Here is a 15,300-nt window from a genome sequence, read left to right as displayed (position 1 = left end):
GATCACCCACCAGCATTAGCATTACATCATATGACATTATGGAACAATCGTGAACTCTGTGTAGTACTTGAATGTATTGTTTTGAAAGAATACACTGTCATTAACTGGAATAAAAGCTTTCTGAAATCAAACCTGGGGGGTAGCCCTCACTGTGTGACCCTTTTACTTCTTTGAGAAACAGCCTCATCCTGAAAGCAGTAAAGGGGGAAAGAGATTAGAGTATAAAGGCAGTAGAGATGAGTGATCCCTGCCCAGGCCAGCAAGCAGATGCAGGGCTTTAAATTACCAGGCAGAACAATGTCAAAGCAGGAGGCTCTGTAACAAACGCGGCACCTGAAAATCCAAGCCAGCTCCTGCCCATCATCCTATTTCCCATGACAGCCTCGTGATTTTTACCATGGGCTTCGCTAGAATTGGAAACTGAGTCTTGCTTTTTTAAATCAAAGTATAATTGACTTATAATACTATATTCGTTTCAGGTGTACAACATCGTGATTCGATAGTTTTATACATCACGAAAAGATCTCCATGATAAATCTAGTTACCAGCTGTCACCACAGAAAGTTATTACAATATTACCGATTATACTCCTGACGCTGTACCTTACATCCCTATGATTTACCTATTTTAAAACTGGAAGTTTATACCTCTTAATCTCCCTCGCCTATTTCCCTCATCTGCAACTCCCCTCTCTTCTGGCAACCACCAGTTTGTTCTCTGTATCTATGAGTCTGAAACTGAGTCTTATTCTATGTACAAAATAGTTAAAACTCGATGTCCTGATGTCATCTTGAGATGGGCTATCACTTATAGCTACGTGACTCTAGGCAATGAATTGAAGCTCTCTGAGCCTCAATGTTTTAATGTAGAAAATGGAAAGAATAATAGGTATGCAGAGCACAGGAGGTGAGGATTAGCTACTATTACTATCATGATTATACTTATCACTTTCACCCAGTTGTCCCCTTTGCCTACCTTTTCTAATCACTGTCCAAGATGCTTCTTCTTCACAAGTGAAACGCAAGCATCAACTTAAATGCTCACTGGCTTATTTTGTTCCGTGCAGTCTGGCCACTGCCCCTTGTTACTATTTCTGTTTTCACATCACTCTCCTCAGGTGATTTCTCTACCCTCCTTAGCCAAATCCTAGGACTCCTCTTAACTACAGGTTGCTTCTCGCGAGCTTTGCTCTCTCCTGCACCTATTCTCAACATACTCAACAACCAAGGTTCAAAGAGGTGAAAAACAAAGTCAGGGCAACACAGCCAGTTAGCAGCCAAGTCACAATTAAAATCCAGGTAGTAGAACCCTTGTAAACTGTTGGTGGGAGTATAAATTGGTGCAGCCACTGTGAAAAACAGTATGAAGGTTCCTTAAAAAACTAAAAATAGTACTACCATACGATCCAGCAATTCCACTCCTGTGCATACATCCAGAAAAAACAGAAACACTAACTCGAAAAGATACATGCACCCCAATGTTCATAATAGCACTATTTACAATAGCCAAGATGTGGATGCAACCCAAGTGTCCATCAACAGATTACTGGATTAAGATGTGGTAATATATATATACAATGGAATATTACTCAGCCTTAGAAAAGAATGAAATACTGCCATCTGCAGCATTGTGGATGGACCTGGAGAATATTATGCTTAGTGATATAAGTCAGACAGAGAAAAAGACAAATGCTATATGATATCATGTATATGCAATAATATATCATGTATACTATTATCTAAAAAATAGTACAAATGAAGGTATATGCAAAAGAGAAACAGAATCACAGATATAGAAAACAAATCTGAGGTTACCAAAGGGGAGAGAAAAGGGGTAGGAACAAATCAGAGGTATGGGAGTAACAGATACAAACTACTGAATATATCAATAAAATAGATAAGCAACAAGAATATGCTGCATAGCATAGGGAATTAAACCCATTATCTTGGAATAACCTACAATGGAATATAATCTGCAAAATACTGAATCACTATGCTGTACACCTGAGACTACACAATATTGTAAATAAATATGCTTCAATAAAAAATAAATAAATAAAATCCAGGTAGCAATGCAAGCAAGTCCAGCTGTGTCGAATTAACTGCACCACACTAATAATTCACTCTTGGGGTGCCCAGTGACTATTTTAAATCTGAGGTTAGCTTCCCTTAACACCAAACCTTCTCCCAGATGTTTCCCCTACTAGTCAACTTATCATAAAACATCAATTATTTCAAATGCTTAAAGAAGAAACACTAATTCCAGAAAATTATTAAATACATCTCAAAGCTCTGGGGTTGTTTTTTTAGTTTTTAGTTTTTGTTTGTTTTTAGCATTTCCCAGAAGTGGGGACAAAACTCGATCTCACAGGCCTCACCCAGGACTAGACAACTTTGGGAGGAGAGAGGACATAGTTAACAGGAAGTGGAGGCATGAACGTTGTGACTGTGAGCAAGCAATACATGCAACTCCAGAGGGATGGAGGACAGAACACAAGTGTCCGCCTCTAAGTCCCTAAAGATGAAGGTGTGTGTTTTAAACCTGACTGCACAAGGATATATGAAAATGGAAATTTCATTAATGTTGGCTCCTTTGGAGAATCACATTATTCCTCAAAATAATAGAAACTAATGAGAAGATGGGTAACAGGATGTAATGTGTTGTTTTGCATAAGAATCAGAAGTTTACCAGTGTCTAACACTGAGGCCTCTGGGGGAAGATTGAAAACTTGTATTTCCTCATCTGTAAAGCAGATGAAGTACTGAGAAGAATGAGAAGTACATGGATCATCTATAAAGCACCATTTGGTTTTATTTTTGTTTTTTAAGTACAGTGTGGAATAGTTTAACTAGTACAGGATTTGACATCAGTGATAAAGGTTCAAGTTCAGCCTCTAGCTGTCTAATCTGGCACAAATCATTCAAACATATTTAATGATATAAGAACTAAAGGGATAACGTATATGTGTGTGTAGGGGAGGGAACCTTTTAACACAAATAGCTCTATAAATGTAAGATGTTTCATATTATATTGTACCAGGTTAAGTAAACCAGGGTAGCTCAACTACATCATTTACATTTCCTAATCTTTTGTGGTGAGGGGGAGACAGAGTGATTCTTACAGCAGACACCCCATTCAGTTAATAGAAAATCATTACCACTACTTAATAAAGATATGAAAATAATAAAATAAAATAATGCATGTATTAATAACAAGTTAATAAAAATATAAAATAATCAAATGAATAATAAAATTCCTATTAAAAGGTAACTACCTCAATATATGCTAATCATATATTAAGAGGGATAATGGTTTGTACACATTCTCTCCTTTCAAACACAAACTCCCTGTCAAACAAAAAACAGTTGCCAGGATTAATTATAAGTGTATCAGTGATCATGGAGATTTTCTCTATGGAGGTAAACTAGTCAACCCATAGTCCAGATCACAAGTGAGAATGAAAATCTTTTTGTGGAAATATGACAGGTAAGCTAACTTCATCATCATCATTCATTCATTCATTTACTCAGTCCCTACTTTACACCTGACTCTATTCCAAGTGCTGAGGATTCAACAGTGAACAAAACATGGAAAGTTCCTACCATCATGTAGCTTTACATTCTAGCAGGGAAATACAGACAGTAAACAAATAAGTAAACTAGGCAGTAAGTCAAGGGTGATTATGTACTCCAGAGAAAAACAATTGGGGAAAAGGGCTGCAACTCTAAATACAGCAGTCAAGGAAGGCTTCACCAAGAAAATGCCATTTAAGCAAAGACCTAAAGGAGATGCATAAGGCACAGAGATATCAGGGGAGAATGGTGGGGCTATGCACACTTTTCCAGCAAGTCCAGGTAAGATAAAATGCAATCCCTGGAAATAATTTCTATCCTCTTAACTGTACTGAGGCTTGCCTTGGGTCCTAGTATGTGGTCTATCCTAAAGAATGTTCTGTGTGCACTTGAAAAGAATGTGTATTCTGGTTTTTTTTGGATGTAGTGTCCTGTATGTATCAATTAAGTCCAACTGTTCTATTGTGTCATTTAGGATCTCTGTTGCCTTAATGATTTTCTGTCTGGAAGATGTGCCTATAGATGTCAGTGGGATGCTACTATAGTCAATGTCTTGTAATAACCTCTAATGGAAAAGAGTCTGAAAAAGAATATACGTGTGTGTGTGTATATATACACACATATATAAAACCAAATCACTTTGCTATACACCTGAAACTAACACAACATTGTAAATCAACTGTACTTCAATAATTTTTTTTAAGAAATGCAATCCCTTACCTTTCAAAAGTGGCTGGAAGGTTGGAATCTCTTGCAACTTGATGACATCGGGATCATTGCTGACATTCCGTGAGGCCTGGGAGCCCTGAGCTACAACCACAATATCATCCATCTTGGCTCTATGCTTAGCTGGAGAAGGGGCCACTGAAAATAAAGTTACACTGCTCAGAAATTGCATCTTATTTAGCGACCTCCATCTCACCAAAGCTGTTTTCACTGCAGTCGTTAAAAAGGATATTTTTTACACAAAAGATGCTAACCGCAGTAATCCTGCACTGGGGGCTGGGTAGGGGAGATGAATTACAGAGGACCTCTATTTCCCATGGTATTAAAAAAAACCTTCAAACTTTATAGGACCATCTATGAGACTGCTTTTGTAATTAAAAGTTTATTATTCAAAACACAAAATAATAACCAGATTGTTTTTAATTTTTACTTCTTTGATCCTCCTGACGTTTGTCCCTATTTCCCAATGAGGAAATAAGCATACAAAATTTAGCTGTGACTTGCCCAAAGTCACCAGTGCTAGAAACAGAGTTAAGAAGGGAATTGGAGGTAAATGGATTGTTGGTGTACATGACCCATCCCAGTGATGCTGGGGTTGCAAAGCTGTGTAGCCACCCTATCACAGCAAGCCCAGCATGATGAATAGATGCTAGTCACAGGAAAGAAATCCTGGTTCTTAACACTAGATGATGGCACCAGCCCCCTCACCCTTAAAGGCACAGGGCAGAAAGAACCGGCAGGTCCACTGTAGGCTGAGGCAAAATAAAGAAACTTGAAGGACTGCTAAAGAGGCAGGTCAATTTCAGGTACCTAGGAGAATGTAATTCATTTAGAGGGAACTGATTCAAACTATCAAGGACTCCCCAGACCAAGACATCCTCTGCTCCCAAACATCTTCTGGTTGGGGCAAGAGTGAATCTTTATTGTTTTACACTCTAGAAGGTAGTATTTGCATCATTATCATGTCTCAAAGGTTGATCCAGGTATGCCATAGAACTTCCCTGCCTCCTGGAGGCTAAATAACGTCTCTTAAGGCTTGGCATTCACTCTTTTCGAATCTCAGCTACTTTCATTGCTCTTCAAGAAGTCTCTCTTCGCCTCTTTTGGTAATTTACCTAATGTTTTAAAAATCCCAAGCCAGAAATCTTTCCTAGTACAAATTCAGTGATTCCTCCTTCCCCAGATTCCAGAAGAAAACAGAGTTTACTAGATTCTAGCTAGTCTCTACTACTTGTCTGTAAAATGGGGCTACTGTGAGGATTAAACATGAACACATGTGGAGCATTTAGCACGGGGAACCAGGTAAATTCTAACCTATGCTATTCGGTAGTATTGCTTAGGATGCTCTAGTACTGGTTAGAGCCCATGCTGTTGGTTAGTAGGTGAGCAAGCCTATTAAAAAGATGACACGCTTCTCACAAAATATGCTTCTGGCCCGACACAGAGGCAAGAAGGTAAGGGGTAACAATTATTACTGCATTTGTTATAACAGATACTACATTCTGGACCTTTCAAAGAAATAATGAATGTAGCAGTAGATGCTGCTCACCGTTAAAAGCTGTCTCAATCTAGCTCCCAGAATGGTAGACTGAACTAGCCTTGAAGGTTACATTTCAGTGTGGAATACCCATAGATCTGCTAGCTTCTACATTTCTGAACTACATATCCTACCAAGATCAGAGCAGTCCATGACCAGGGCTCTTTTTAGGTCCCAGATATAAGCCAATTTGGATTAGCAACTCCAGAGCTTATCTGGGACAGTCCCAGTGGTCCTAGAGTTTGGTGGGTAACAACAACAAAAAGGAGCAAATGATCCTCAATTAAGCATCAGCTGTTTTGAGTGCTCACTATACTACAGGAACAATAATCCTCCCATTCCTACATCAAACTCGGAGAGAAATCTAAACAACGTGGGCGGGGGAAGACTAGGGAAAAACACCAGATCTTGCCTTCCTGGCCAACTTCTCTATCAGAAAGGGAGCCGAGACACCTTCCGATGGGAAGATGCAGTTTCTGGACTCGCTCTCACCCAAGGGTTCACAGCGATTGTTCACCTGCCACACATCCCTTCTGAAAAAGAATCTCTAGAACCCATTTTTAAGAAGGAATCTGTTCTTTCAGGCTCTATGAGCCACCCACTGCGCGATCCAAATCTCACTGTCAGTCATGAATCCTAAAGCCAAATATTAATTAGGTCCTCCTTCAAAGAGTAGGCTGCAGCTGAGAGGAACAGCTGTTCTCTAAACAAATAATGGGCTCGGGCGCCCACGCTGGCTTAGCCTGCAATCACAGGTACCGGCTTCCATCAGGGGAATCAAGGCTAGGGCAGATGGTAATGTTTTTTTTCTTTTTCTTTTTTAAGGAAAAAGCATGGTGAGGGTTTTCTGTGCGTTCCTGTCCGCCGGTCCCAGTCCCCAGCAGGCTGGAAGGCAGCCCGCCCCGCAAGCAAACAGGGCTGGCTGGAGAAGGGTGATGAGGGCACCGACCTGAGGAGTTCAGATCGTTGGGTCGGCTCTCAGCCTCGGAGCTCTGCTCACTGCCCATGGTGCTGGCAGCGGTGACAGCGGAGGAACGGCGGAACGGGCGGCGACCGCTCGAGCGGCGGGGCGACAGGGAAGGGGCCGGGGACCGGGATGCGGAGGCCACACAGGCTGCGCTGTGGGGATGGGGCGCCCAGCCCAGGCGGGGGCGCGGGGAACAGGGAGGCCTTATTCGGGGAAGGACGTGCAAGGAGGTGCGGCGGAGCTACACCCCGCTCGCCTGCCTTATTTAAGGAAACCCAAGACAAGGAGGCGGGGAAACGCCGAGCACCCGCCGCGCCCGCGGCCGGCGGGCGGCACCGCTTTCACTCACTCGCTCGCTCGGGCCCCGCACGCTTGCTCCTTCTCGGACGCGGATTGGCGGCGCCGGCAGCGCGCAGCCGTCAGTTCCGGGTTAGAAGGCCCACGCCCCCGCCACCGCCCCGGGCCCGAGGGAGGGCGGGGAAACTCGCGCTGGCGACTCCCGGGGCGCAGCCTTAAAGGGCCCGATCACCTCAACGCCAGAACCGCCCCAAAGGGTTACCCGTTTCCTGTTGTAATGTTGCGCGTCACCTTTAAGTATCATCCACACACTAGGCACTTTATCCCCATCGTTAAAACTTTATTAATAGGCTTTTGGGGAGTTTATTTTTGTGTGTGGTTTTTTGGTATTTATTTTTGGGTTTTTTTAATTGACATATAATTGACATAATATTGTATGAGTTTCAGGTGTGCAACATAATGATACGATATTTGTAATATACTGCAAAAAATTTAACCCTGTTCTACAGATGCGGAAAGAGAGGTGCTAGATAGATTTAGGATTGGAATCCACAACTGCCTGGATGCCAAGCTCCTGTTTCAGTTCCCAAAGCTGGAAGTTTGGCAGTGGAAGACCGTACAAAAAATACTAGATGGTAAAAGAAGGAGCTGGAAATGAGAGAAAAATGAGTAGAAAATGCTGATTCATGTGTTAGGGCGTTTGTGCATCTTCAAAGGAAAGTGGATGCCCCAAGTCTAGTCACTTTCTGGCCACCTTGACAATTATCCGCGAAGCATTCTGAAACGAGCAAAGGCAAGAAAGAAGTACCACAGGTAACGCAATACAGAAACTTCCAACTTTGGCAGGTCAAGGACTTACACCTAGCAATGCATTCCCACCGAGGATTGGGTGGCTCTGGGGTTCTCAGAACTTTGCAACTCATTTTATATTGTTTGTTTCATGAAATTTCCAGCAAATGCCCTGGGAGTGTCAAATTGATGAAATGATTTTCAAGTCCCTTCTACTCTACCATATCACAGACATTTCTCCTGTTTTCACTCATTTGATTTTCACAACAACTCTGACGCCCATAAACAGGTAACTTCCTCATGGTTAGGTAAGTGGTGAAACTAGGATTTAGGACTTTCTGGTTACAAATCTCATGCTCTTTTCTCTGCTCACCAATCCATGGATCCTCAAATCCCTTACAGCTGGCCCCTCCGATTTCGAAGGGTAGGAACACTTGGGTATGGAGGGCCAACTGTACCTTGAGAAAAGTGCAAATGAATGTAAATTCAGTAGTGTGCGGGAATGTGAAGATAGAACTAAAAACTGCCTGAGAGATCAAAAGAGTCTCCTAAAAGACTATAGTCTTGAAGTTTACATAAACCACCAGGCTGATGGGACTGGGAAGGCCTTACTAAGCAATGTGCCCATTCCCTCTTGGGGCTCTCTCTCAAGACATTCCCTCTTTGGGGATGGGTGAGAGAAGAAGTAAAAGTAGGGAGAGTAAGTAATATTTTGACTCTTGTTCCCTCTCTTCCACACCAAAGTATATTTATCTTGTGTTCCATACCCTAATCTGTACTGATGTGATGGTGGTTTTTATGCTTCCCTTAGGATAAACGTTTCATTCTAAAAGGATTATTCTGTCCATCAACTGATGAATAGATAAATATATCATCCCATTCTTTACTGGCCAGCAAGGTCTCTGCTGAGAAATCTGCTGACAACTCTATGTATGAGAGAATTTTTTTTTCTTGATGCTTTAAAAATTCACTCTTTGTTTCTGATTTTAGACAATTTTATAATTTGTCTTGGAAAAGAACGTTTTGGATTGAGATTTTGGGGTGAGCTAGTAGCTTCATGAAGTTGTATGTCCAAGTCTCTCCCCAGGTTTGGTAAGTTCTCAGCTATAATTTCTTTAAATAAGCTTTTTACCCCATCTCTTGCTCTTCTCCTTCTGAGACTCCAGTGATACGTACATCGTCTCTCTTGTGGTGTCCTATAAGTCCCATAGGTTTTCTTCATTCCTTTTCTTTTTTAAAAAATTAACTAATTTATTTATTTTTGGCTGTATTGGGTCTTTGTTGCTGGGCACAGGCTTTCTCCAGTTACAGCGAGTGGGGGCTACTCTTCGTTGCGGTGCGCGGGCTTCTCATCACAGTGGCTTCTCTTGTTGTGGAGCACGGGCTCTAGGCGCGCGGGCTTTAGTAGTTGTGGCTTTCAGGCTCTAGAGCGCAGGCTCAGTAGTTGTGGCGCACAGGCTTCGTTGCTCCCTGGCATGTGGGATCTTCCCGGACCAGGGCTCGAACCCGTGCCCCCTGCATTGGCAGGCGGATTCTTAACCACTGCACTACCAGGAAGTCCTCTTCATTCTTTTTAATTCTTTTTCTTTTTTGCTCCTGATCGGGTAATTTCAATTGATCTAGTGGCCTTCTAGATCACTGATTCCTTCTGCTTGGTCAAACCTGCTGTTGAAGCTCCCTGTTGAATTCTTCAGTTCAGTCATATTCTTCTGCTTCAAAATTATTGTTTGGTTCTTTTTTTATGTGTTCTCTCTTCGTTGAACTCATTTTGTTCTTGTATTGTTTTCCTGATAGCGCTAGATTGTTTGTGTTCTTTTCTAGCTCTCTGAGCATCTTTAGAACAATTATTTTGAATTATTTATCGGGCAATTCTTGGATCTTCATTTCTTTGGGGCCAGTTACTGGAGGCTTACTATATTCCTTTAGTGGACTCATGGTTCCCTGATTCTTCGTGATCTCTGTAACCTTGCATAAGTGTCTGCTCATTTGAAGAAGCAGTCACCTCCTCCAGGCTTTATGAGCTGACTTTGGTAAAGGAAGGTTTTCACTTGCGGGTGGGGACGTGCTGGAGCATGCTGTGACTCCAAGTCCAGTGGTGCAGGGCTCCAAGTGCAAGGGTATGTGGTGGCACAGGGTTCAGGGTTACATGACATCTTTTAACTCAGGCCACTGGAATCCACAGTGTCAACAACTGGGGCCCTTGGCAAGCACTTCAGTGTGTTTATAGAGGCTCTAAGGGCTGTTGGGGTCCTCAGCAGCCCCTCCAGATCCAGCGGCTAGAGACCAGACAGGTAGTAGTGGTTGCTGATGCAGTAGTGATGCATACACTGAGCTGCAGGGGTGCAGCTGCAGGTGACTACAGAGAAGCAGGAGCTGGTTGCCAACACACACATAGCAGTGGGGGACTGGGCAGGCAGGAAGGGTCAGTGCCAACCAAATGCTCATTGGCACCTGCAGGGGTCCTGGCTGTTGGCTAGCACTCCGTTAGCTGCCAGGTCTCACCGTGGGTGCACGGCAGTGGAGGCCAGTGACAGGGGTCCAGCCAGGGGCTTGCAGGTGCACAGCTGGAGGGACTGGCTGCAGGTGAGCACAGGGGTACTGGCCAGTGACAGAAGGGCCTGATCTGGGCCCTGCGGGGGCCCTGGCTGTTGGCACGCCTGCCTGTGGCCGCACAGTTTGCCCCAGGCACGTGCGCTGCGGCGGAGGCCAGTGACGGGCATCAGGTGGTTGGCGTGCAAGGTTGCAGCTGGAAGGGTCCAGAGGGTCCAGACTGGCATCTTGCATTCATGCAACCACAGAGGCCTGGGCTGGCTGCCAGTGTTGTTCCAGACTCCAGGGGAGGATAGGGGCAGGGGAGGGAGCAGAGAGGGACACAGGCGGCTGTCATCAGTGGGTGTGAATACCTGTAGGGTGAAATCTATGGGGGGCGGGGTCTGAGGTAGCTGCGCTGGTCATTGGTTTCTTCAGTGGCGAAAGCTGCTGGGTTTGTTTGCAGAGCAGGTCACTGGAACCGGGATCTCTTCTGCTGCGTAACTGCTGTTAGAAGTTCCTGCTTTTCTTCCTCGTTCCTAGCCATGTCTATACGTCTTAGCTTTGCAGGTCTGGGTGGGGTGAAACCAAACGTGGACCATTGTGGGGTGCCCTGAAAGGCTGGGGAAGCTGGGTCCTCACTCTGCTCCTTCTTTCTAGCGAGGGGAACTCTTTCTTGCTGGCAAATTCCCTCTTGGTGCTGAGCAGTGCTGGCTAGGGCGGTGGGATGATGTGGGCAAAATGAAGTTAAATTCCTTCTTTCCTTGCGTACTTATTCTCAAGTTTTTTGTTCTGCCACGTTGCTATAGTTTCTTAAGTGGACTCCAGAGCTCTCCCAGACCTGTTTTTGTTTGTAGATAGTTGTCTAACTGTTCATCTTTGTTGGGAGACAGAGGCTGGGGCCTCCTATGTTGCCATTTGTTTTCAATGAATGGATAAATAAAACGTGGTATATCTGTATCAGAGGGTATTATTTGGTGGGGAAAAAAGGGGGGGAATGAAGTACTAATACATGCTGCAACATGGATAAACCTTGAAAACATTACGTTATGTGAAACAAGCCCATCACAAAAGACCACGTATTGTAGATTCCATTTACATGAAATGTCCACAAGGGGCACTATAGAGACAAAAAATAAGTAAGTGGTTGTCTAAGGCTGAAAAGGAGGGTGGGTGCGGAGGGGATAGACTGTTAATGGGTGTGGGGATTTCTTTCTGGGAGTGTTGAAAATGTTCGAAAATTTACTGTGGTGGGAATTCCCTCGTGGTCCAGTAGTTAGGACTCCGTGCTTCCACTGCAGGAGGCACGGGTTCGATCCCTGGTCGGGGAGCTAAGATCTCGCATGACCTGTGGTGCAGCCAAAGGAAAAAAAAAAAAAAGAAAAGAAAAGAAAGCTAAAATGTATTGTGATCATGGTTGCAGCACTACTCAGCACAAAGAGGGAACTTGCCAGCAAGAAAGAATTCCCCTTACGATGATACAAATGAACTGATTTACAAAACAGAAATAGAGTTACAGATGTAGAAAACCAACTTATGGTTACCAAGGGGAAAGGGGGGCGGGAGGGATAGATTGGGAGATTGGGATTGACATATACTCACTACTATACACAAAATAGATAACTAATAAGAACCTACTGTATAGCACAGGGAACTCTAGTCAATACTCTTTAATGGCCTATAGGGGAAAAGAATCTTAAAAGGAGTGGATATATGAATATGTATAACTGATTCACTTTGCTGTACAGCAGAAACTAACACAACATTGTAAATCAACCAGACTCCAATAAAAGCTAATTTAAAAGAAAAAAAAGAAAGAGTTCCCCTTGCTAGAAAGGAGTGGGGTGAGGACCCAGCTTCCCCAGCCTTTCAGGGCACCTCTGGAGGGGCTTTAGAGGTAGGATACATTTGAGATTGATGCCTGTAGCACCCCTAAAATCACTTCCACATGAATAGCAACGTATGTGGCTTATATACACAATAAGTAAGAATTAAATAGCCTTTTCATGTTTATAAAGCACTTTCATATCTACTGTCCCTATATGACCTGCCTACAAAGTAGATAACACTTTCCTAATTTTACATAGAGGTTAAGGGGTTTACTCCTGATCACACAGCTAGTAAGTGATAAAACCGGGATTCAAGTTTTCTAAAACTCATTATGCCTCTGTCTACTCCAGACTAGCTCCTCCTCCTGTGTCTTTATTTTACCGGGCACCCCATCCACCTGGTCTCCCAAGCCAGAAACCTGGTTAGCCTCACCACCACATCCACCCCACCACCACGTCTGGAGAGCCTCTCTCCTTAATTTCTCTCTTGACTCCGTGTACAGTTCAGGGCCTCCTCACTTCTCTCATTCCTTGGAGAACAGAAGCCTCTGGCCTCACCTCCTTCAATGCATCCTTCATGTGGCTGGCACGGAGAATTTTCTAGAATATTAATCAGGTCTCTGAACCTTTCACTGCCCTGCTAAAAACCTTCAATAATTCCCCATGGCTTCAAGATAAAGTTTAAAATTTAGCATATGAGAACATGCTTGCTCTGACCCCAGCCTCTCTTTACCCCCTTTGTTTTTGTTTGTTTGTTTTTTGGTTTTTTTGGCTGCACCGCATGGCATTCGGGATCTTAGTTCCCAGACCAAGGATTAAACCCGCACCCCTGCAGTGGAAGTGCTGATTTTTAACCACTGACTGCCGGGCAAGTCCCTATACCCCCCCCTTTTTTTTTTTTTTTGGTACGCGGGCCTCTCACTGTTGTGGCCTCTCCCGTTGCGGAGCTCAGGCTCCGGACGCGCAGGCTCAGCGGCCATGGCTCAGGGGCCCAGCCGCTCCGCGGCATGTGGGATCTTCCCGGCCCAGGGCACGAACCCGTGTCCCCTGCACCAGCAGGCGGACTCTCAACCACTACGCCACCAGGGAAGCCCCCTTTTTATAGAGGCAAAGTTCATGCCAGTCAGTATGAAATTCCCTGAAAAGTCCTGTTTTCTCTATCTGGAATATTCAGCTTTTCTCTCTCCATCTAGTTAACTGAACTTCATCCTTCAGGGTTTATCTTAAGGTTGAAAACTTATGTCCACACAAAACCCTGCACACAGGTGTTTATAGCAGCTTTATTCATAACTGCCAAAACTTGGAAGCCACCACCAAAGTATCCTTCGGTGGATGTATAAACAAACTCTGGACCAGACAATGGAAAATGAAAAGACATGGAGGAACCTCAAATGCATATTACAAAGTGAAAGAAACCCATCTGAAAAGGCTGCATACTGTATGATTCCAAGTACATGACATTCTGGAAAAGACAAAACTATGAAGATAGTAAAAAGACCCATGCTTCCCAGGGTTTGGGGTAAGGGAGAGGCATAAATAGGCTGAACACAGGATTTGGAGGGCAGTGAAAATACTCTGTATGATACTGTAATGGTGGATACATATCATTATGCATTTGTCCAAGCCCACAGAATGTACAGCACTAAGAATGAGTGTAAGGTCAACCATGGACTTTGGGTGATTTTGATGGGTCAGTATAGGTTCATCAGTTGTAACAAATATCCCTCTCTTATGTGGGACGTTGATAAGGGGAGGCTGTGCATGAGTGGGGGCAGGGACATATGGGAAATCTCTGTACCTCCTTCTCAATTTTGCTGTGAACCTAAAGGTGCTCTAAAAAATAGTCTTTAAAAAAATTTGAGGGCTTCCCTGGTGGCGCAGTGGTTGAGAGTCCGCCTGCCGATGCAGGGGACGCGGATTCGTGCCCCGGTGCGGGAAGATCCCACGTGCCACGGAGCGTCTGGGCCCGTGAGCCATGGCCGCTGAGCCTGCGCGTCCGGAGCCTGAGCTCCGCAATGGGAGAGGCCACAACAGTGAGAGGCCCGCGTACCGAAAAAAAAATAAATAAAAGGCTATATCTTTAAAAAAAAAAAAAATTTGAACTTATGCACCTCCTCCCAGAAGTGCAGATTAGATGTCCCCTTTGTGAGCTTCCTTACTTATAGCATCTTCTATTATAACATGTAGTCTTTACACAATCATTGATTTACCTGTGTGTCTTTCCCACTGAACAATAAGCATCTCGAAGATAGATTTATAACCAAGCAAGACCCTATGGGGCCTTCCCAGGACACACCCTTCCCCATATCCTCTGCTGTAGCTCTTCTCTGGAGTACCCAGATATAGTATGCATACCGACCAGGCTTCTTGGCCTTCCCCAATCAATAGAAATTGACTAGAGGCCAGACAAGAAATTCAGGCAAGGCTTAACTGGGGCCCGCTGCAGCAGGAGAGAGCAAGAACAAGCTTTTTCCTAATATGGGATGGGAGGGGTGGCATAGGTGTTGCCCACCCCTTAGGTGGTGTTGAGTGCAGGGTGCACGCTCAGTACCCTGCTTTTCTCCCAACACCCTGCTTTTGGCTCCCGGCTCTTCAGAACTAGCTTTTGAGTGTTTTGGTCTTTTGTATCTTTTTGTCCATAATTTGCCCCAACTCATGCACGCAGTTAATTTTAGTCCCATATAGTTTCTTTGTTGCTTGAGGAGAGGTTTGTCCAGGTGCAAGCACTGCAGCAAAGGTTCCCTGGTCCCAGCTGGTCTCAGCATCTCATGCATATTTCATGAGTTTTTCAGAGGCTTAAAAACCACCACCACATGGAAGAAATTAACTATTTGATGATAATGAGCAAGTAGCCCCCAGACCTTCTGGCACCTAAGGATTGATAACAACTGCCCTGTTACCTCACCATCAACCAATCAGAGAATTATGCATGAGCTAATCACACACGCCGGAAGCTCCATCACCTGGCCTTTAAAAAGGCTTTGCTGAAACGCTTCGGGGAGTTCCGGAGTTTTTTGGGCACTAGCCGTCGGTTCTCCTAGCATGGCCCTGCAA

The 15,300-nt window shown here is 44.2% G+C and overlaps 1 protein-coding gene across 2 annotated transcripts in view; it reads right to left on the bottom strand.

The window, feature by feature from the left end:
- Window positions 1-7,234, bottom strand: part of BORCS5 (BLOC-1 related complex subunit 5) — a 95,792-nt gene extending 88,558 nt beyond the window's left edge. The window contains exons 1-2 of one of the 2 annotated variants that reach the window (XM_059082679.2): window positions 7,152-7,234; window positions 4,293-4,436 (exon numbers count right to left, since the gene is read on the bottom strand). In XM_059082679.2, the coding sequence (XP_058938662.1) occupies window positions 4,293-4,436; window position 7,152 (145 nt within the window). In that variant the 5' untranslated portion in view covers window positions 7,153-7,234. Of the gene's footprint in view, window positions 1-4,292; window positions 4,437-6,784 lie in introns of both variants that reach the window. The other variant, XM_059082678.2, reaches the window with a different exon arrangement.
- Between the last annotated feature and the right edge of the window lie 8,066 nt (window positions 7,235-15,300).

This window comes from Kogia breviceps, chromosome 12, assembly GCF_026419965.1.
Source record: "Kogia breviceps isolate mKogBre1 chromosome 12, mKogBre1 haplotype 1, whole genome shotgun sequence".
Taxonomy (NCBI): Eukaryota; Metazoa; Chordata; class Mammalia; order Artiodactyla; family Physeteridae; genus Kogia; species Kogia breviceps.
This window is presented reverse-complemented; position numbering and strand designations above follow the sequence as displayed.